General features: G+C 39.9%; 1 protein-coding gene across 3 annotated transcripts in view; it reads left to right on the top strand.

The window, feature by feature from the left end:
- Positions 1-10: 10 nt before the first annotated feature.
- The window catches only part of LOC118808044 (espin-like protein), a 32,041-nt gene continuing 11,047 nt past the window's right edge, over positions 11-21,004 (top strand). For 2 of the 3 annotated variants that reach the window (XM_036570397.1, XM_036570396.1), the window contains exons 1-5: positions 4,252-4,273; positions 5,049-5,239; positions 10,665-10,851; positions 11,038-11,220; positions 11,976-12,107. In XM_036570397.1, coding sequence (XP_036426290.1) covers positions 4,268-4,273; positions 5,049-5,239; positions 10,665-10,851; positions 11,038-11,220; positions 11,976-12,107 — 699 coding nt within the window. In that variant the 5' untranslated portion in view covers positions 4,252-4,267. Of the gene's footprint in view, positions 1,269-4,251; positions 4,274-5,048; positions 5,240-10,664; positions 10,852-11,037; positions 11,221-11,975; positions 12,108-21,004 lie in introns of those variants that run through there. The other variant, XM_036570398.1, reaches the window with a different exon arrangement.

Genomic DNA, 21,004 nt, shown 5'->3' with positions numbered 1-21,004 from the left:
TTGCTAACCGAGCAGATAAAAAGGTACAAAGTGGAAGTATCATGACTTGAAGTACCACAGTTGATGATGTGGCCAACTGTTTATTTGATTGTTGAACATTTTATGAATTTTAAAAATATTTAAACTATTTGTATATACGAAGTGTTGGGATCCCTCTCAGCAAATTACGTTAAGTTATGGGGCTGTACTTTTATGATCTAAATGCACTAATTATTTAGGGGTGTGTGGCTTGAATGATCGTGAATTATTTATTGGTTTGATTAATATGTGTTCTCAAGGTGCACACTGTGGGTTTTAAAAACCTTAAGGGTGCATAGATGGTCTTATTTTATCAAAGCAGTAATAGCTGGGGTGTATTGCACTGAAGATCTTCACTTAGCAGTGTGGCAAACGAACAGTAAGGTATTGCTGAGGGACTTCAGCTGCTTTAATGTCCTGATGTTGAGCTGTTCTTTCATCATTAAATATCACAAGCTTCAACCAAAACTGTGCCAGTCTAATCCCTTGTTCTCTTTGTAGATGACACTGCTTGGGCTATTCAGAGGAGCATGAATATTTAATATGAGTTGTAAAAACCCAGAGTTAACCCTGTCCGTGCCTCCATGCACTGGTCCTCACGTGTCTTCAGGCTCTGGCTATCATGTTACTTAAGTTTCCGGCAGGCCTGTGTTGCTCAGTCCAGCCATGTGTGGTGGCATGTGTCTGTCTGGGCACAAAGGCCGTGCTGGGCCATGAGCGACTGCTTTTGTGCCGTACCTGGGCTTCTTTCATTACCTTTACAGCTCACTGGGCCTGACCCGCTCCTCTGCGCCCTCCACACACACATACACACGTACGCCTGCCTGCCAGCTTGCAGTATCTGTGGTGTCGGCTTCCACCAGCCACGCTAGTATGTGTATGCGGTCAAGGTAGGCTGAGCTTCTCTTTCGACTGGACGCAGCTGGCCAGTGTTGGTGGATCGAGGCAGGACTGCGATGGTGCTCCACAACGCTATAGCTGCTGCCTGTGTAGGGGACATTGTAAGCCTAAGGGAGCTGGCCACAGCTGGACTTCTCACGGAGGCCATCGTGGATGCCCAGGGGGCGGGGCCTGTCCATCATGCAGCTCGTTGTGGTCAGCTGGACTGTTTGCGCTTCCTGGTGACTGAGGCAGGGTTGGCAGCTAATAGCAAGGCCCTGAACGGGGCCACACCTGTCCACGATGCAGCCGCCACTGGACACATGCGGGAACTGCAGTGGCTGGTGCAGAGTGCAGGATGCAGTGTGCAGGTGAGACGAATGAACAGGTTGTGGGCAGGGTGAATGGCTGATGTTAGGGGTGTAACTCTCAGTAACGATTCTTTAGGAGTCATTTGGGTGCATCAAGAAATCTCACATTTCACCACGATTCAGTTAATTAGATACGGTTTAAGTTTGTAGCACTGAATGCACAGATCAAACTAACAGAACTATTAGTGGACTATAAACAGTGGAATCAATATAGCAATGAGTTTTGTTATTATTTTTATGTTTGAATATGTAAAAATTAATTTACAGCCCAAGAATTTTATTTTGGCCAAATGTTTTTTCTTTTTTTCAATATTAGTGTAATTGTAGAATTGTGAATTTGATGTTGAATTGCCACTTTCAGATATTGTATAATGGGGTATATTGAAAAGATCATGTTGGAAGTACTTTAATTTATTGTATGAGGCATTTTGCGAGCAACCCTACCTGTGTAAAAATACACGACATTTTTAGTTTCTCTGATGGTTTGCAGGTTCAGACCATATCTTGCAGTGTTGACCACATCAGTGATTGCAGTAGGAAATGACTGTAGGAGGGGAGAGATCTCTGAGAACTTCGGAAGGAATCCTAGAGACTGGACCCCACCCCACAGGGGCCGAGAGATAGGACTAATTAACAGGGAGGCGATGGAGAGATGGTGGGGTGGTAAAACCCCACAGGAAGCAGAAGAGAGAGATAAGAATTTGTAGCATGTTAGATAGGAGGGAGCATTAGAAACATTAGGTTATATGTTTATTAACACACAAAATCATAAGAATTTGACGAAATGTCTATAGCAGCAGTTTATAACTGTTATCCATTTGTTTTGCTCCTGGTAGTTCTGCAGAGTTTTATTGCAGTTATAATCGGATCCACCCAATTCCTCCATTCTGATACTTCTGAAAGTGCCCCTAAAGTCATAATTTAAACCACATAAATTAATCTACATTGAATAAGAAATTATTAAATGTTTTATATGTTATTGTTATGGCTAACATGCTACTAAAAGTTGCGTAGGAGCATCCAGCACAACCTTTACCCATATTATCAAAATAGTGATGAATATGCAAGATTGTGGAAATTGTAAACACCACCTTGCCCTTGTTCAGTGTCCATTTTCCTTAGAGAACAGGCAAGCAGCAGTGCTGGGGCCATCAAGGACTACTGATAACGTGTGGGGTTCTTGGAGGGTTGTCCCATTTCGTAGAGGACGATTTCAACCACTACCCCTTGTAACTCAATTACAAGGGGCAAGGTGACACTCAAAAACAAGGGGTAGGAGTAAAAATAGGAAATGGGATTTGGCCTAAATATGTGAACAGATTGCAGTGAGAAGAGACAAAAAATTAGCTCTAGCTTCAATTTCTCATTTTAAATAAACATCAATAAATGCAACTTCTAGATGCTGAGCAGTGCAATTGAGACAGTGGACTAGTTATGCTACCACCAGAGACGTTATAAGGAAGGAGAGGATCAGTGGTCGAAATAAGAATGGGATAGCACATAACTCTCAACATGGCATCTATTTGAGAAGAAAGTCCTGCTGTTCAATAAAAAAAATCAATTAAGCTGCGAGCCCAACCCCCCAAACGCTAGCTTCCAGTGCTAACGTGAACAGTAAAGTGGCAATAGGAGTGCAGAGAAAAATGTGTGCTTGAAATTTCTGTAAAGAAAAGCAACTCTACTACACTGTAGAACCATAATAATTTTAACTTAAAAATAAGTAACTGGCTGTTTTAAAATTTCCACTAAATTGAACATCAAATAGTAGGTTGACAGAACAGCATGCGTTACATTCTGTTTACTCATTATTTTAACTCAGTGTTTTGTATGGCTCAGATTGGGTTTTTTGGTTTGGTTTTGGGCAAGAAGAATTTCAATGAATGACTTTTTGGCTATAGATAAATTATTTCTGTGTTAGCAGGACATCGGAGAGGAGACATGAAGAAGAGATGGTTCATGTGGAGAGAGAAGAAATGTGCAGAGGACTTTTGTAATAGCAATATTGGGGAAACATCTCTGAGATTTTTTTCATCTATTGTTTCCATGTTTTTTAAGATTTTGTTTGGAAGAAATGCCAGTCTACAATGCTGAATTGCTGCATGTTTTGTTGATATGTAAATCCTAATATTAAATAGTAAAGAAGCAACTGCACATTTTAGATTACTTAAAAAAAAATCTGGGGTGGCTAGATCCCTAAACAATTCTGTGGTGAACTAGGTTGAACCCCGGATCTTTACAGGCTCAGCCAATGTGCCTGGTGGAGCAAGAACCAGATACGCTAAACTAGATATCAACAAGGCTGTTGTATTGTGTTGATTGTAAAGTAATGCAATTGTAAAGTATTTCTGAACAGAACGGAACTCAAATGTTCCATGTTTAACTATTACAGAATTTGTGGATAAATGGTGGTGAATGAGTTCCAGTGTAAATGTAGCCGGTCTTGAACTTGCATCTGACATTTACAGTGTGAAAGCCAACATTTAAGGATCAATGGTAAAGCAACTTGTTTCTGATAGAACCTCATACCCTTATTTCCCTCAGCACACAGTGAGCTCATGTGCTAAACAACACTAGCATTGGTCAGTTCCACCTGTTCTAAGTATAGGCCTTTACATAATTCGGAGAATGGTTAGGGTCAGCTGCTGCAGGACAGTGTAAACGGTGTGCTTACATCACCCTCTCTCTTTCCGTATGCTCTTTGTCCAGTAGAGTTGCATGACCACTCTAATCAGGAGCAGATGGGGTGGAGGGGTCTCACTCTACCCTCCAACGCTCAAGCTGTTTACTGGAGCAACCCACAGCCCACAGCGGCCCTCCGGGACCCTGCTGCAGCTCTCTCTCACACTAATGCAAACCGGCTCTCTTAACCTCAACAACCCCTTGATCAAATTTATGGCCAGCTGGGTTGTATTAAAGTACACGTTTAAGTGCCTTGTTATCATTCACTAAAGCGATAACATTATTCCAAGTTGGTGGCCTTGCTGGAGTTTGTCAGAGAGATGTGGGTGAGGGCTTTTTTTGGTTGTTGTTTGAATTTTTTTTCTGCGTGGCAACATGAGGTCCAAGTTGTATGAGGGCTGAATAATTAATGAACAGATGAACATTTCCTTTACCTGATTAAATAAATGTGCCTCACCTAATTTGATTGCACTGGTGGAGAAGTGCTGTGGTGGCCAGTTTAGTGATTTGGTTTGCAGAAATGTGACAGTGAATGCACACTACAAGCAGTTGCTATGGTGCTGTTGTGAGGTGACATCAGTATATGATCTCTTTGTATCTGAATGTTCTTTTCAGTTTGTAGTTATGATACCAATCAAATAACAGCATAAATATTGGAACATGTTACAGGCTGACTGTTGACTGATTTCTTGATTTGCACACTAAGGCCAATATACTCACCAAACACTTATGTATGCCTATCTTAGAGGTACACTGTTACAGACTATAGCCCATTTGTTATCATGCACAGTGTATCATCATTCCTCTACCCCATTTATCATCAGTTTCTGACCGCAGGATCGCTGTTGAGCAGATATTATTTGGGTGGTGCATTCTCAGCACAATAGTGACACTGATGTACCTTGGTAGAGTGTGCTACAGTTATGAATGTACCGGCCTCAGCGGTGTTGCTGTGCTAATATCACTTCTAGGTTGAGAGTTCATGCCATGTTTATTCTGCCATACCATGAATTCAAAATATACAACCACATTGTTTTTCAGAATTCCTCTGCTTTGATTTAATCCATTTGTAAAACTAACAACATAGGATCTTATTTTCAGGAGCAAGACGCTGCAGGAACCACTGCGCTCCACCTTGCTGCTCGGTTCGGAAGAGTGGAGGCGGTCAGTTGGCTGCTGGCCTTTGGGGGCGGGGCAGAGCAGGAGACTGACTGTGGGGCTCTTCCTGCACACTATGCTGCTGCCAGGGGTGACCTTACCTGCCTGAAACTCCTGATTGGCCAAGCTCCAGGGTAGGAAACCTCACAAACCCAACACGCACTCATCTTATAAGCAAGCCTCACTACATATATGTTATCTGTCCAAAAGTTTATAGACATCTGGCTATTAATAGGGAGTTTGTCTGCCTTTGCTTTTGTAAAAGTCTCTACTCTTCGGGGAAAGCTTTATATTAGTTAATGGGATATTTTTGTGAGGATTTAATTGTATTGAGCCAAAAGAACATTCTACCTCTATTCAAATAGCTACTCTAAACCATTCAGCCGTCGTACTACATACTACCACTGCTGCTGCAGTTTCACCAACGGACATCCCTGAAGGAAAGGACATTGTAAAACAATGATGTAATGTCACATATGGCTAACAGAAAGTTTCTGTGTTAGTGACAGATTCAGCCAACTCTTTTTTTTTTTGTTGTTGATGTTAGCAGTGGTTTCTGTGAGTTAATTGGACAGTTCTGTCCTCACTAAAGTAAGTTAAGATCAATTGGACGTGATGCACATTACAGATTGTAACATAATGTGCCACGTCAGTGCCATATTCAGTTATATTTGACACTGTCAATGTTCCACATGATTAACTGACAGTGAAAGACACACAGCTTTTATGTACATTTCCCCGAAATGGACTACAGAGCCACACAAATGATGTCACCGTAACAAAGTGGTGCTGCTACCAAGACAGGGGTTTTGTAATTCTACTGTATATTCATTTTTACAGTTACGTGACTCAGCAAAATGTGCTAATATATTGGATTTGTAGCTACTGTGCCTGCATTGTCGCAAAATGCTTATTTCACAAAAGTTGCAACGTTTAGTGATTCTTAATCTGTTATTAAGGTGGATCTCTTATTTCGTTATGGCAGAAATAAATGGTGACTCAAAATGTTTTAAACACAACCAGCAGATGGTGTAGGTCTGCAATTTCCTCCCCATACTGTGCTCTGCTGCAGTTGTTGTTGAGCTCTCCTCCACTATACAATGCCCACCTACCTCTCAGTGAGAGCAGTGGTCAGTAGCATACGAAATCAGCACCTATAACCTGACCTTTTCTTTGCAGAGGAGTAACACGTATAGGGTATAACACGTTTTTTTTTTTTTTACTCTTCAGAGATATCCGAAGAGCTTGACACACTCTGATTTTATGTGACAAGACCACCGCAGAAATCACTAAAAATGGCTTTTTTGACTGTATATTCATATTCACAGTCTAAGTTGTACTAACTGATGGTTACCATACCTGCGTAGAATAAACACATGCATAGCAGTGAATTGCATCATATTCATATTAACAATTTTGATTAAATAAGGCAATTAAACAAAAAACTGGTGTATTATTCGAAGTTCAGTATTCATCATGTTGTCATATCTGCCTTCCTGTGCTGGCCCTCTGTAGCTTTTACTGAAACCTTAGGGCAGTTTAGAAAGGAGGCTTGTAGGCCATTTAACCTCTGTATTCTCTGGGTATCCTGATCTGATGACTCACAGGGGAACTCAGGTGTCCTGCAGGAAGTGCGGTCCATGAGTGATGTAACAGGAAGTAGGAGATTGGCACAACGTGGCATGTCCTGATCTTGTGCAATTCATTTTAGTGCTGCCATTTGACTTAGTGCCACTCTGGAGGAATAGACATGAATAATCATGTGATTTCACATGAGCTTTAGAGCCACATGAGCTTTCAGTATTTAATATTTAAAGTATTTAATGTTCAAAAAGGAAATCTACTTTAAAGGAATAATTTAGTGAAAAAACAAGTTTACAAACCCCCCCACTCCCCCCCACTAGACAAAACAGGTTTTTTGTCTGAACTTTGCATCTTTACTGACATTAGTTATTCATTTATTCGAGATTAGATATAAGATGATCAACTTGCATTAGGAAGGTGAAAGTCACAGGAAAAGAAAGTAAAAAAAAACCTGTTTCCAAACCTGGAGTTCAAAATGATTAAAAGTTATAAAAACTGGGACTTTTAACAACCATGCAAGACCTAGTAGACCACCAACACTGTCACCATCACATAAACAGTACTTAAAGCTTTCATCTTTGAGAGAGAGGAAAAAATCAAGATCCACTCTTGCCCCAGATCTGAAAAAATCCAGCACTATGAGTCTGAAAGGATGTGTAGCTGTCAAGTAGTTAAGTTTTGTATAGACAAAAAATGCATCGTTGGCTGCATTTGGAATTGCTTGGATTTTGATATATATATATATATATATTATATATATATATATATATATATATATATATATACCAGACACCAATTACACACACACATATATCGCTGCTGTCGGAACATCTCCAAAATGGTCACATTTACAGGAGAAGGAAAAAACATACATTACTTTCAATGTAAGTCAATGGAACATTTTTGGCCATTTATTTTGGTCCATTCTTCATGAAATTTACACACAATATAAAGGCCAACATGCATTATGTCAAACTGAAAATTGACAAAAATGGAGATACGAGGTTTCCGACAACAGCGATATATATATATATATATATATGTGTGTGTGTGTGTAGATAGATAGATATGTCTTCTGATTAGACACATCCCTTCCTGATGCTGAAAAGTGAAAATAATTTGGAATTAAATAAATAAACTGTGGTTCTTCACTTTTACCCAGTGCTATATATGCAGTGTCACAAACAACATAAGCATGCCTATTTAAAAATTACATCTTAAAACGTTTTGTGAGTGTGTGATTGGGTCATGCAGATTGTCTAATGCTCATTGACACTCACACATTAACTTTATAGCTCCAATAGAAAAAATAAAAACATACTTTGGACACCAAACATGTCTTGGCTGTTAATTCCAATGAATTCCATGAACATTTTTTTTTTCATCCACTAAAACACGCTTTTAATAACACTTTTTCCACTTGGGCCTTAACTCAGAAAGGCTCACGGTCTAGGGAGTTAATGAAATGGCATAGGAGAGGAGGGAAGTCAATTAATGCAGAAACTCATCTCAAGATGACATTATCAGATTCTAAGTGTAACCCTATCAATCTTCCACACTCTTCACTTCCTGCTACAGTGGATGTACAGATCCTTTATGCCTCAGTGGCATGATTACCATGTAAACTGAGACAGTAATGGATGGTTAGGGACAGATAAAGCTGTATATGCGTGCGTGTCTCTTAATGTTTGTATATGATTAGACAGACTGTCATGTTTCCTGTCTTCAGTGTCAGCAGGGCCTGAAAGATGCAATTACTTGCATTAAGAGTAAAAAAAACATCACAAGTGCAGCAGGTGTATAATGAATGAAGGCTGCAGCCAGTCACATGTCATTGCACACGCACACGGAGCTGGCAAATTGCTCTCTACTGTTACTGTACTTCAAGGTGTAGACCTTAAGTCCAGCACGTACAAGGGGCCTGCAATCTGATCCATTCTCGTTATTGTGGCTTTGAACATGAAGGCGAAGACTGCTGTTGAGTGAGACCCATAGAGAAATAAACCACAGAGCTGCAACAACTTTGAACAGTTGCAGCTTTTACATTCATATGTGTTGTGTTTCTCAAGAGTCTCGGCATTAATAATTATGTGACTCCCCACAGGCAGTAAAATCATGCAACAAGATGAGCAGTAGCAGAGATATGCTTGTGGATGGTGAGGTAAAACCCATAGAGCTCAGGATGTGGCTAAATATGACAAGGCCTCCAAACGCTCAGGAGATCCCTTGAACTTTACATAAACCCAGTATGATTAATAGAGAAGACACTGATTAGTTTTGCAGAGTATAATTCTCAGTGCTTAGCTATAGTCCCATTGAAGCAGCCATGATACGCTTGGAAAAGCACTTTCTGCCGGCTATATTTGAGCCACAGTTTGAATCAGTGATCCCATGTTTAGGTTCAGAAAGTGTATGTATCATGATTTTATATCTCACAACTTCTTTCACATATGGCAGAATCATGATTGGATCAGATAAATAATTTTCATATTGCTGGCCACATGGGTTGTATGGTCGAACGGGCGAGTGATGTGGCAGTGCAGAGAAAGTATAATGTTTTAACAGTGGGGTGAGGCCATTTGGAGGGTAAATGAAATGAGCCATGAGTAAAGAACAGAAATAATAATAGCTTGCATGTAGAGACATTTCACGCACTTGTGCAAGAGTTTCTTTATGTATGTTTAACCCACACTGTTGTGGAAGCGTCTTGTATTTCAGTGATTTTTATGCTAGCAGATATTATTTTATACTAAAAGTTATTGCTATGTATATGCTAAACATTATTGCACACCTTAGGCCATGATATTATTGGTAACATTATGCTAAAACTTTATTGCAAGTTAGTCTAAAAAGTTACTGCTAATTATATGCTAAAACTTAATGGCAAACTTTATACTAAAACATTATTGCTAACATTATTTCATATTGCTTACTTTATGCTAAAATGTACACACAGACAGATGGTTCTTCAAGGGTGTGTTGTGCTGGTACGAGTGGATCAGACACAGCAGTGCTGCTGGAGTTTTTAAACACCTCAGTGTGCTGGACTGAGAATAGTCCACCAACCAAAAATATCCAGACAACAGCGCCCTGTGGGGAGCATCCTGTGACCACTAATGAAGGGCTAGAGGATGATCAACACAAACTATGCAGCAGCAGATGAGCTACCGTCTCTGACTTTACATCTACAAGGTGGACTGACAAGGTAGGAGTGTCTAATAGAGTGGACACCACCACCACGTCAGTGTTACTGCAATGCTGAGAATGATCCACCACCCAAATAGTACCAGCTCTGTGAGGGTCCATGGGGGTCCATGGGGGTCCTGACCACTGAAGAACAGGGTAAAAGGGGGCTAACAGAGTATGCAGAGAAACAGATGGACTACAGTCTGTAATTGTAGAACTACAAAGTGCACCAATACAGTACGTGGAGCTGATAAAATGGACAATGAGCATAGAAACAAGGATGCTATGCCTGATGAGTGTATAGAGCCATGAACACTCAAAGAACCCTTTGCGTGAATAAAGCGTTCTTTGCGTTGTTAAAGGGTTCTTGAGATTGATGGAGATTGTGTTTTTATATGGTTTTATACAGAACCTTTTTGAAAAACAAAAACCTTTTTGGTGCTGTACAGAATCCTTTTCCAAAAGGTTCTATATAGAACCATCTACAGCACATTCTACATCAGTCTGAAGAACACTTTCATGATGCAAAGAACCATTTAATCATGCAAAGAGTTCTTTGAGTGTTCATGGTTCTGTATAGAACCATTTTCTTCCCTAAACAACCCTTGAAGAACCATCATTTTTAAGAGTATATTGCAAACTTTGTTAAATTTTATTGCTTAGTATAATAATTTTTTATTATTTTTATTTTATTTTATTATTATTATTATTTAAATTAACAGTAGGTTTCTGCTCTTCACAAGGTTAAAAACGTGTGCTTGTGTTAACCATTTTGGATTCTCCTCTCAGATGTGTGAACCGGCAGACTTTTATTGGAGCCACTCCACTGTACCTGGCCTGTCAGGAGGGTCACTTGCATGTGGTGGAGTACCTGGTGAAGGACTGTGGAGCTGATGTCCATATTAGAGCTCAAGATGGCATGACACCTCTGCATGCAGCTGCTCATATGGGTCACCATTCTCTGGTTGTCTGGCTGGTGAGATACACACACATCTACATACTCACACATAGACTTCCATTCCATAGTTTTGAATTGCAGTTCAAAAGTTTGGCATCAATGTTTTTAGTAATATAAAACCATTACATAAAACATTATGCTGTTCTGCTCTTGGATTTCAAACGAAGTCTTGTCTGACTGCACTGTTGTGCTTGTTCTTCTAAGGTCTCCTACACAGACATCAGCCTGTCCAGTCAGGATAAGGAGGGGGCCACTGCATTGCACTTTGCTGCCAGTGGGGGGCATCATTGCATCCTGGACAGGCTGCTGCACATAGGGTCAAAGATCATTAAAGACCACTGGGGTGGCACTCCTTTACATGATGCAGCAGAGAATGGTGAGATGGAGGTAAGGACTCTGAGGCTGTGTGGTTAGAAATCTGATAGCTTGCAACATTTTATCCATAAGGTCTGCTGCTTTAGCAGAGTTCTCTGATATATATTATATCTTAAAAAGCTGAAGTTTGAAGTTTCACAATGTGCCGTTCATTCTCCAATACAGTGGCTCCCAACCTGGTCCTCAGGGCCCCCAGATGGTCCACATTTTTGCTCCAACCCAACTTGCAACACATAGAGATGAAGGAAAAATACAGATTGTCTGGGGAGCCCTGAGAATCAGGTTGGGAACTACTGCTCTAATATATACAGACCATATACGGACACAATTTTTTGAAATTCAGCATGAACCACAAGCCTGACCATATTTCCATGACAGTACATTTCAGCCTGACCTGCTCTTGGAACACGGCACTATATGTGTAATACAGTCAGTTGACCAGTCAGGGCAGAGGTCATTTACAAATATTAGTCTTTAAGGCACAATAGCAAGAACAGGTTTTGGTGGATAAAACCACACAGATGTTGTAAGTGGAGTTAGGGGGAAAGCAATTAAATAATTAAGCAGCGCAAAACAACAGGAACTTTATTGCGAATAACTTTGTGGCTGTGATTTAGTCGCTTTCAGCTCATGTCATAGATCTTCACAGCTGTAATGTTGTTTACCTCAAGTTTTCTATTGCTTTTATACAACAGTTATGCAATATAAAAATCAAATAAAGGTGGATTTTTTCTATACTTACATATACTTTCTTTGCTGTGTCTCAGTGTTGCAGGGTCCTTCTGAACCGTGGAGTCAACCCTTTGGAGAGAGATGTGGATGGCTTCACTGCGGCTGACCTGGCAGAGTACAACGGTCACTATGAGTGCGCTAGATACCTGCACATGGTAGAGAAAGACGTAAGGCCTACTTATTATTCTTCCAGTGGATCATTCAGCTCTCTGATCGTTGCGCATTTGCTTTACTTATCTGTAAATACAATAAAGAGAAACTTCACTTTGTTAGCTTTATTTTATGTGTGTGGTCAGAAAATTAATTTTACCCTTAAAAGGTCTTTCTCCTTTACATCCTTCCAAGTAAATAATGCTGGCTGTGTGGCATTATCCCACATACTGAAGGCACTCTGTTCCCTACTCTAGGTGTATTCATGTGATCAGTTTGTATAAAGTCTTGCGTAGGGTGGTCTACGTGGTCACTTTTGATTGGTCATTTATCATTGTTTTTGCCATAGTACATGGTAAAAAAAATTTCTCCCTATCACTTACCATACAGTCATGCTGTGCTTTCTTAATGCAGTACTCTGTAAAAGTTTTAGGCACCTGAATGTCTTTGTTCATTGGTTCATCTGTTTGCTTGTTTGTTTGTTTGTTCATCTATTTGTTTGTTTTCATCCACACCAGCATTTCCTAGATATGTATCAAACAGTAAAGTAAATAAGAGCCTTACCTTCTTTAAGATGTTACCATATGAAATGTGGATAATGTGTTAGTGAACACAGTGAACCATGAACACAGTGTGGTCTACAACACTACCTTTGTAGAGCCTGTTTCACTCATTTTCCCTGCTTATGCTATTGTGTTAAGTTCTGTTAAAGTGGTTATCAGGGCGTGAGTGCTGGACAGAGGGCTGTCAATCACACATGTTTATACGAATGTCAGGACAAAGCCCAGACAGCTCCCAGATATTTCTAATAAGCATTTATTAAGCACTCTTTTTTTTATATTACTATCTTATTTTTTAAATAACTTTGCTGGATGTTAAGTGTAACACAAATTTTTAACATTTTGAATATTTTACACTACATTTCTTGGGACTTTAGAGAGTGCTGTTTCTCTAATGGGTCAAAGCAGCGTATTACAGTCATTGAAACAAAAGATTTTACCTCTATCACTTGTTGACTCGTGTTATTGTTTCAGAGATACTCGATACAGCCCTGTACGTCAGTTTCTGAATCGATTGCTAGATATTGTTTTACCGCTTGTTTGCATTTGTCTTGGCATGTTGACTAATGTGAGCTTTTGTGTGTTATTATTGGCTTCTCATAATATTAGCTATGATATTGTGCTGCTCATGACTATAATGGGCTTGAACTGTAATTTCAACTTTACTTGGGGGTGAAGGAAGCATCAGTTGCCTGCATCTGCCCTTAACAGTACAATAAAATCAGATTACAAGAAGTGCTCATTGGTTCAAAACAGTGTTCTAACTGTACAGGTCATGATCACAACCATTCCAACAAAAAGTCAAACAGCATTAAAAGCATCAGAAAGAGGCAGTGCTCACCCCAGGTAGTTTTCCTCCCATGCGGATCAGTTTCTCCTCACGTACGACCTGCATGGGAATCATAAGCCGCATATCCAGTTTCTCCGGCACTGCGACCCCAGGCTGCCCACTAACTCACTCTGCTTGTTTTGATTGACACCTCGGCTCCCACAGAGAGCTGGAGGCGGAAAGTGGAGGCAGATTGCAGGACGTTAGCGTGTTGTCCGGCGCCGTGTTTCTGATGCAGATCCGAATAATCTCAGTGGCTTCTAAGGGCCTCTAAGGGCGCTTCAGAATAAGGCCTTTTGTTTTGTGCGGTAAGCAAGATGTTCCTCAATTTGAGTCATGAATTTTTCAGAGGTGATCAGGGGTAATGGAGTTGGGCACGGCACACCCGCTGAACCCAATAGGAATAAGAAATGGAGTCCACATTTGGAGTAGGGAGCTGATGGATAAGCCCACAGGGTATTCTGCAGGTGTAGGCTCATATGCTTTCATTTATTGCATCTAACTGCACTTTTCTTTCTTTTTTTTTAAATCTTTTCTATGTGTCAAAATAAGTTCATGTGCTGCACATTTAGAAGAATTATCTTGAGACATACAGTATTCCCAGCTGTTTCTGCCGTTCAAAATAATAAAACCTCAGAGTATGTTTGAAATTTAGATAATGGCTCAGGTTTCCTCCAGAGTAGCGCTCGTGTGCCGAGGGAACTCTTAACAGAGTAATTCAGAATTAGCTATTTATACAAATTCTAAGGGTGCTGAATATCAGCCGTTGTCGAGCAAACATACAACGATGTGTCATAAATTGCCTTTGTGATAGACAAACTTTCACACTGTGTATTGGTTTGTCAGCTGTTGAATTGTGAGCATTCCTTCATACATCTTCACGCGTATGCCGAATGTAGGTCATTTCTAGTTCATTTCACTGGAAAGCGGAGTTGGAAGGTGGAACAGCAATAGCCACTTAAACTCCGCCATGTCAGAAATGGTTTTTGAAATTTCATAAAGCCTCAATCTGGAATCGATGTGACTGGCTGCAACAACAAAGACTTTCAAACAATAACGGCACCCTGTTCATATTTAGTGTTAGTGAGCTCAGAGCTAGAGCAGGACCAGCTGTGGTGCTGTTTCAGCAAATTCTGAAGCAAAAGTGAAGCTAAGTTAGACATAAGCTTTTCCCCCACTTGTGCCATAAGACTTTTGTGAGCCCACTGTGAATATCTACCTGTGTAGTCAGTATATTCAATAAATGGAATAAGAAATTATATTGTACTGTATGTAATGCACTCACATCACTTTATGGCCACTATGAGCTCCACCTACTTTATAGGTCCACTAGATATTCAGTCACAGACTGTAGCTCATCTGGTAACGTACACAATTTAGACAACTTCCTTCTCATTCATCATTGGTCAGTTTTCACCTCAGGACCACAGTTCACCAGATATTATTTGTATGTTGGATCATTCTCAGCACAGCAGTGGCACTGACATGGTGGTTTTGTGGCACTGGTATGAGTGTAGCTAGAAACTTTACACGCTTCAGTGACTCTGCTATGTGCAAAGTGGCTGCCTCCCAACCAAGAACTAATCAGGAACTGACCATGGATGAAGGATAGAGGATAGCTAACACAAATTCTGTATCCACACTGTTCTAACTGTACATCAGCAAGGTGGAGCTACAAGATAGTTGTTTCTAAAAAGTGGTCAGTAAGTGTGCAGTTTTCTTTTATGGGCCAGAATTTCGTTTTAGAGGGTCCTGGTAATAGGTTGGGGGTGGTGGTCAGCTAGGAAGCATCGCTGTAGCGAAGTTGAAAACCTAATTCACTGTAACTGAGTTATAAAAGTACCCCTCACTACAATAACCAGAGAAACAAAGACATTTTACACCCAAAACATACGATTTATGACTCTGCATTCAGCTGCCTAGTTACTATAACAGCTGACGGAATGCATGGCAGGCACTGGCACTGGTAACCGAAGCCTACCGCTTAGAGCACTAGGCGTACATGTCTGAAGAGATTTGTGTCTTTTTTCATACTGTTGAGCTTTGTTTATTTACTACAGTCAACTTTACTGTTTATGTAGCGCTCTAACTAGGTATGTAGTAGTCCATGATCCTACAATCTGCAGAAACAGTCTAACAGAGTGGTTAGAGTTAAGTATAAAACAGTTTAAAGGGGTTATTGTAGATTTTGGTGTAAATCTGCGATGGTTCACCACCAGTGTGAACATTGCCATGGTAGTAGAGGCCACCGGAAATAGATGAGGATCAAAGAAGAGCTTTGGTGGTCACTTTTATTTATTTAAGATGGAAAAAGGGGCATGGATGCAAGAACTTCATCCTGTACTGCAGTAAACGAATGGCATTTTGTAACATTTTCTTTGGATATCAAAGCACTTTCTGTTTGTTGAGCAGTTAAAACCCACCTACACCTCTCCTGCAGAGATTGTGTGTTTCATCAAGCAGATCTGTATGAGTGTAGCAGCTTCACTAGAGCGTAGCATAAAACAGTACGATGTTAAAGTGTAATGGGTGTTTTTAATGAATATACAGCCTAATAAGCAGTATGCCTTCACCACCTTTTTGCATGACCACACATTCTTCTGTTTTCATTGTACAAAAATCTAAATAATTGCATTCTCACCACGGTCACCTTGGCCATGGTCCTCCAACTAGTTCACACTGCTTGTCAGCATGAGAATGAATTAGTGAAGAGTCTGGCGCTCATATCTCGATGATTAGGGGGCCGAGGTGCCACCAAACTCCAGAAATAATCTGACCTCTCTTCACAATAGGGAGCTAATTAATGTTGGGAGCGTGGAGAGGCATCCGATGCTGCTGTTTGCACTCTTTACACTCTGAGCCTGTATCGGTTACCTTCTCTCCACTGGCCTGGCTCAGGTAGAGCTGGTTATGGGATCCACACGGCTCAATTTCAGGGTTTTCACCGTTCCAATGCTTGGAAGTGGAAATGTGATCCAGGAGCAGGGTTAGAGAGCAGGATGTTTGTTGGCCTCAAACGTGCATCTGATTGTTGTCTTGAGGTTTTTTGTCCCACTCTTCCTTTGTCTTTTCTTGACGCTGTAGCCAAGGGTAACCCATCTGTGCGGCACTATTGGCATTGGTGAACAGGCTAGATTGTATCTGCCTGCTAACACTGTCAAAGCAAGAAGTGACAAGGGATTGAAAATAAGAAACAAAGGATCAAAGAAAATTACAAATATAAAAGACATATCATTGACATACATTAGAGAATGTCAACTAGACAATATTCTGGGTACTTTTTGTACATTCTGGGTAGTTTTTTAGTATATGCAGTCATAAACAAAACTTTGAACACCCCTGGTCAAATTACTTGTTTATATGTTTAGTATGGCAAACATAAAATGTGCAGCAGTGTGTTCTTCACTTTGAAAATCAATAAAACATGTAATTTGACCAGAGGGGTATTTCACAAAGCAGGATTTCTCAGTTAGCCTGATAACTTAGGCCAAGAAAAACAAGCCTGTCCAGTAGAGGTGCTAAGGAGCATATCTATTGGTCAGTCCTCAAATTTTGGCTTAAATTATCCAGTTTACTGAGAAATCCTGCTTTGTGAAATTGTGAAATACCCCCAAAGGTCGCCCAAAATTTTCCATATGACTGTAGGTTTGTTTTAGTACATGTAGATTATTAGCCACATAATTTTTTAAGCTCTTTTACTTTTGGCCCAAAACAGCCAGTTTCATAATATCACATTTGGTATTTGAGTAAGACTCTTTGCTCAACTTAAAAAAAGTGATTTAATTATGTGCATCCCTCCTGTGTCACAGATTTGCAAGTTGCCATGTGGCTCGTAGGGTTTTGTTCCACCTTAATGTGGTTGGGTCAGGCCTTCTCATTTCCTCATGGTGCCTGTAATGGATTGTTTGGGCCGTTGGCCAGAGAGTTGCGTGCTAGGCATTTCCTCATGTTTTGGTTTCATCCCAAAGAGGTCACCCTCCCTCAGTGCAGCCTGCTGCTCCAAGCGCGAGAGCCTTTTTCCCTGAGACAGCTGCAATCAAACAAGCAGAGCACAGGTTTATTTTACAACACGGATCTGTGCCTCCCCCCTCCAGTCCCTCTCAGCCAGGGGCTGAAGAGGCCAGCTGTCTTAAATGTGTCTCTTTTGGGTACCCATAGAATCTTTATATTATCCACAAGACCTGAGGTTGGACCGAGAAGTTTTAAAGTGTGGAATTATGCTGGAAAACTGAGTTATTGTTTTTATATGATGCTTCTATCATGCACTGATCGAGTATCACTGACCTGAACGAGATCTCTTAATCAGAACGTGATGTTTGTTGTGAGTGTTCAACCACTAGAGGGCAATAAGGACACTATTTTATGAGTTTAACATGCTCCTAATTATTGAAGAAGAACCGTCAAGCATGTTTCCCATCAGGCCTGCAGTCATATTACAAGAATGCTCAGATTGTTTCGACCTTTGTGCTCTGATCTTGGCAATGAATGGTGTTTACCACACAGCTAAAAGTGTGTCAAAAATTCTTCCTGGAACAGGCATGTTCTGGTGCAAAGCCCATGAATTTCAGGAAAAGTGACTTAAAAGTCGCTCAGGGGACTAGAGAAAGTGACACTGTAGATGATGTGCTGTCTGGGTTAGTAGTTTAGATGTGAAAGTGGTGGGCTGTGTAAGAGACATATGGGCACAGTTTGGTGATATCCTTGCTTTGATTTAACACTTCAGTTAAAGGAAGAGTCCAGCAACAAATCAAATGCACAATTTCCCCCTTATTCCAAATGTAGTAGATCAACCACAGAATGTTTGAAGTGCGTGCTACTATTATTTTTACTACTGTTTTAGCTCTTTGATGCCCATTTGTCCATTTTTTTAGATACCAATATGTCATACTGTGTCAGAAACCACATACCAAAGTCTGTTTATTGCTTAACAGCTTAAACCCATTTTTCACAGGCGGTATAAAATGCGCTTTTTGCCTGTTTTGGAGGTTGCTCAGTTGAACTATCCATTTTTTCCCCCTTAACATTGATGGACTATAACTCAGTGCAAGTGTGTATAATTTACAAAATCAGAAGCAAACTGGATTTGCATCTTCATAGGTGAGCAAGAACATCAACATTATAGAAGTATTTTTATTATGTTTGTATGCTTTTTTGAATTTTGGACTTTGTACACAATTTTTTTTGGTATGAAGAAAGCTTCTTTGTTCACTGCTCATTACTTGCTAGCAGCTCAACACAGTGTTGCAGCATTTCACACACAGAGAGCCAAGTGTCCTAGTTAGTCTGATAACACACTGTAAAAATGGCTCGTTAGTTTAACCTAAAAAAATGACTTCATGTGGTAACAAGTAAATTAACTTTAGGTTTTATTCAACCTAAATAAACACTTTGAATGAACGATTCTTTCAATCAAAGTAATTTTTTAGGTTGAACTGACGAGTTATATTTTACAGTGCAGAGTTATGAGGAAAATTTTTCAATTTGATTATATTAATTCACAATATCCAAATTAAATTCCAGTCCACTTGTAGCATGGCCACTAGGGGCTCTGCAGAAAGTTAATATGGTTTGAGGCTAGTGTGCAATGATATAGATAAGCATCCTGTACAGTACTGTAAAGAGGTATACACTTCCATTACCTGTAATAAGAGATGCACGATTGGAGTCAGCCAAGATTGGAATTGGCTGATTTTTGTTCCAAACACACTATCAGCTCTCAGCCAATTTATTAATTTTATTTTGGCATATCTGTGTTGCAATTTTATTTAAATGCTGCTCATACACGTACAATAAAATATAGCATATTTATATGCATAAATAGCCAGAACTGGAAATGTACTAGCGTGTTAAAAGTGTTCATTAACCCACACCGTGTGAGCTTCCAGGGTAAAAAAATGGCTAACAAAAAATAAGTCCTCAACCACACAGGCTGTAAAGAAATAGGAATCGGCCATAAAAATTCATGATCAGTGCATCCCTACATGTTAGTTGCTTTGCCTTGTAGCTTTAGGGCAAAGCAAATTTCAGACACTAAACACGTCTTGGCTGATGGACTTCATTTGGGGTCAGGTGGAAATTTGACTTTTTGCCATGATTGGGTTACGTAGGTGTGTTAGAGCAGAGAAATAAAAAAAACTGGACCCTGACCTTCTTGACCAGAGTCTGAATATAAGCAGAGACAAACTATTAATATAATATAAACTCATTATTGTCTTAATAGATCCCTACAGTATATACTACATTACAGTATTCTGCATGACACAGAGTTTGAGAGGCACTCTAATTTTAATTGATTGATTATGAGCAAGATAATCACAGTCATTTATCACAGTTCTGAATGGAGTCCTCTGTGACTCAGAAGAATAAGCGGCTTAGAGATGTGTGTGTGTGTGTGTGTGTGTGTGTGTGTGTGTGTGTGTGTGTGTGTGTGTGCAGGAATGGAGTCCTTGCTTGATCATGTTATAATTTCGACAGAGTTGACTTCTCAGAAATACTTGTATGCCATATACTGCCTCTTGGCATCTGGGATCACCTTATCCGAAATGATCAAGTCATGCATTAAGGACTTTTCAGTATTGGGTTTGGATGCACCGCAGTATAAAATTGGCGGTATTAGACGAGTTGATTGGCCCAAGAGTTTTGTCATCTGTTTTTTCAGGCTGTAATGGCTAATAGAGAGCTTGTCTCAAAAAAACTGATCACACTGAATCCTTCCAGCCTAAGCTCTGAGGATCACTGTGCTATTGATTACTGATTATTTCCATTAGTAATGATTTGCCAAAGCCCCTGACACGTTAGCCGTGTGGTCGTGATCGTGCCAAGGAGTGGAAAAAAGCAGCTGAGAGCAGGAGATACAGTGTCTCTGCTCTTCAGCTGATTTGACAGCCTTCCGCTGCTACCTTTCCATAGAGCCGCTGTTAGTTTGCATGTGGCTATTGGTTTAATCCTTCATTAGTGACACTGCTGGCCATCCAATCCACTGTGTGAATTATTGAGGGCATTGTCCGATCAGAGTTTATTGTTTATTTGCTGTGGCGCCAGCGCACTAGTAGTTTGTGATGTTGTCGATGGTGTCAAAGGCACGCTGGTCTTGTTCTTCAGATTGTGTGTCGGAGAGTCATCAGTCATACATTGTGTGGATAACTCTCAGGTGGACAAGTGCTTTGTAAGTAACAGCGATTGCCATCATGTGTTTATTGAAATAATTGAATATTGACTTGTGTTAATATATATATATATATATATATATATATATATATATATATATGTATATATGTGTGTGTGTGTGTAAATCAATATAACCAGGCCTTTTTTGTTGGTCCACTCATCACGTCAAAATGGAGATATAAGGTTTCGTGTTAATAGTTATTATTCAATAATAAACACAATGTAGTTTGAAATGTTTTTAAATAATAAACTAATTATCTAGTAATTTCTTGTCTTGAAATTGCTAGGAATAGTTTTTTTGATTAGCAAGATTTGGTTATTAACAAAAGTGTATAATAATAATAATTATTATTATAAT

This window comes from Colossoma macropomum, unplaced genomic scaffold (genome assembly GCF_904425465.1).
Source record: "Colossoma macropomum unplaced genomic scaffold, Colossoma_macropomum, whole genome shotgun sequence".
Classification (NCBI taxonomy): Eukaryota; Metazoa; Chordata; class Actinopteri; order Characiformes; family Serrasalmidae; genus Colossoma; species Colossoma macropomum.
The sequence above is the reverse complement of the archived record's forward strand: the minus strand, read 5'-3'. Positions and strand labels throughout refer to the sequence as shown.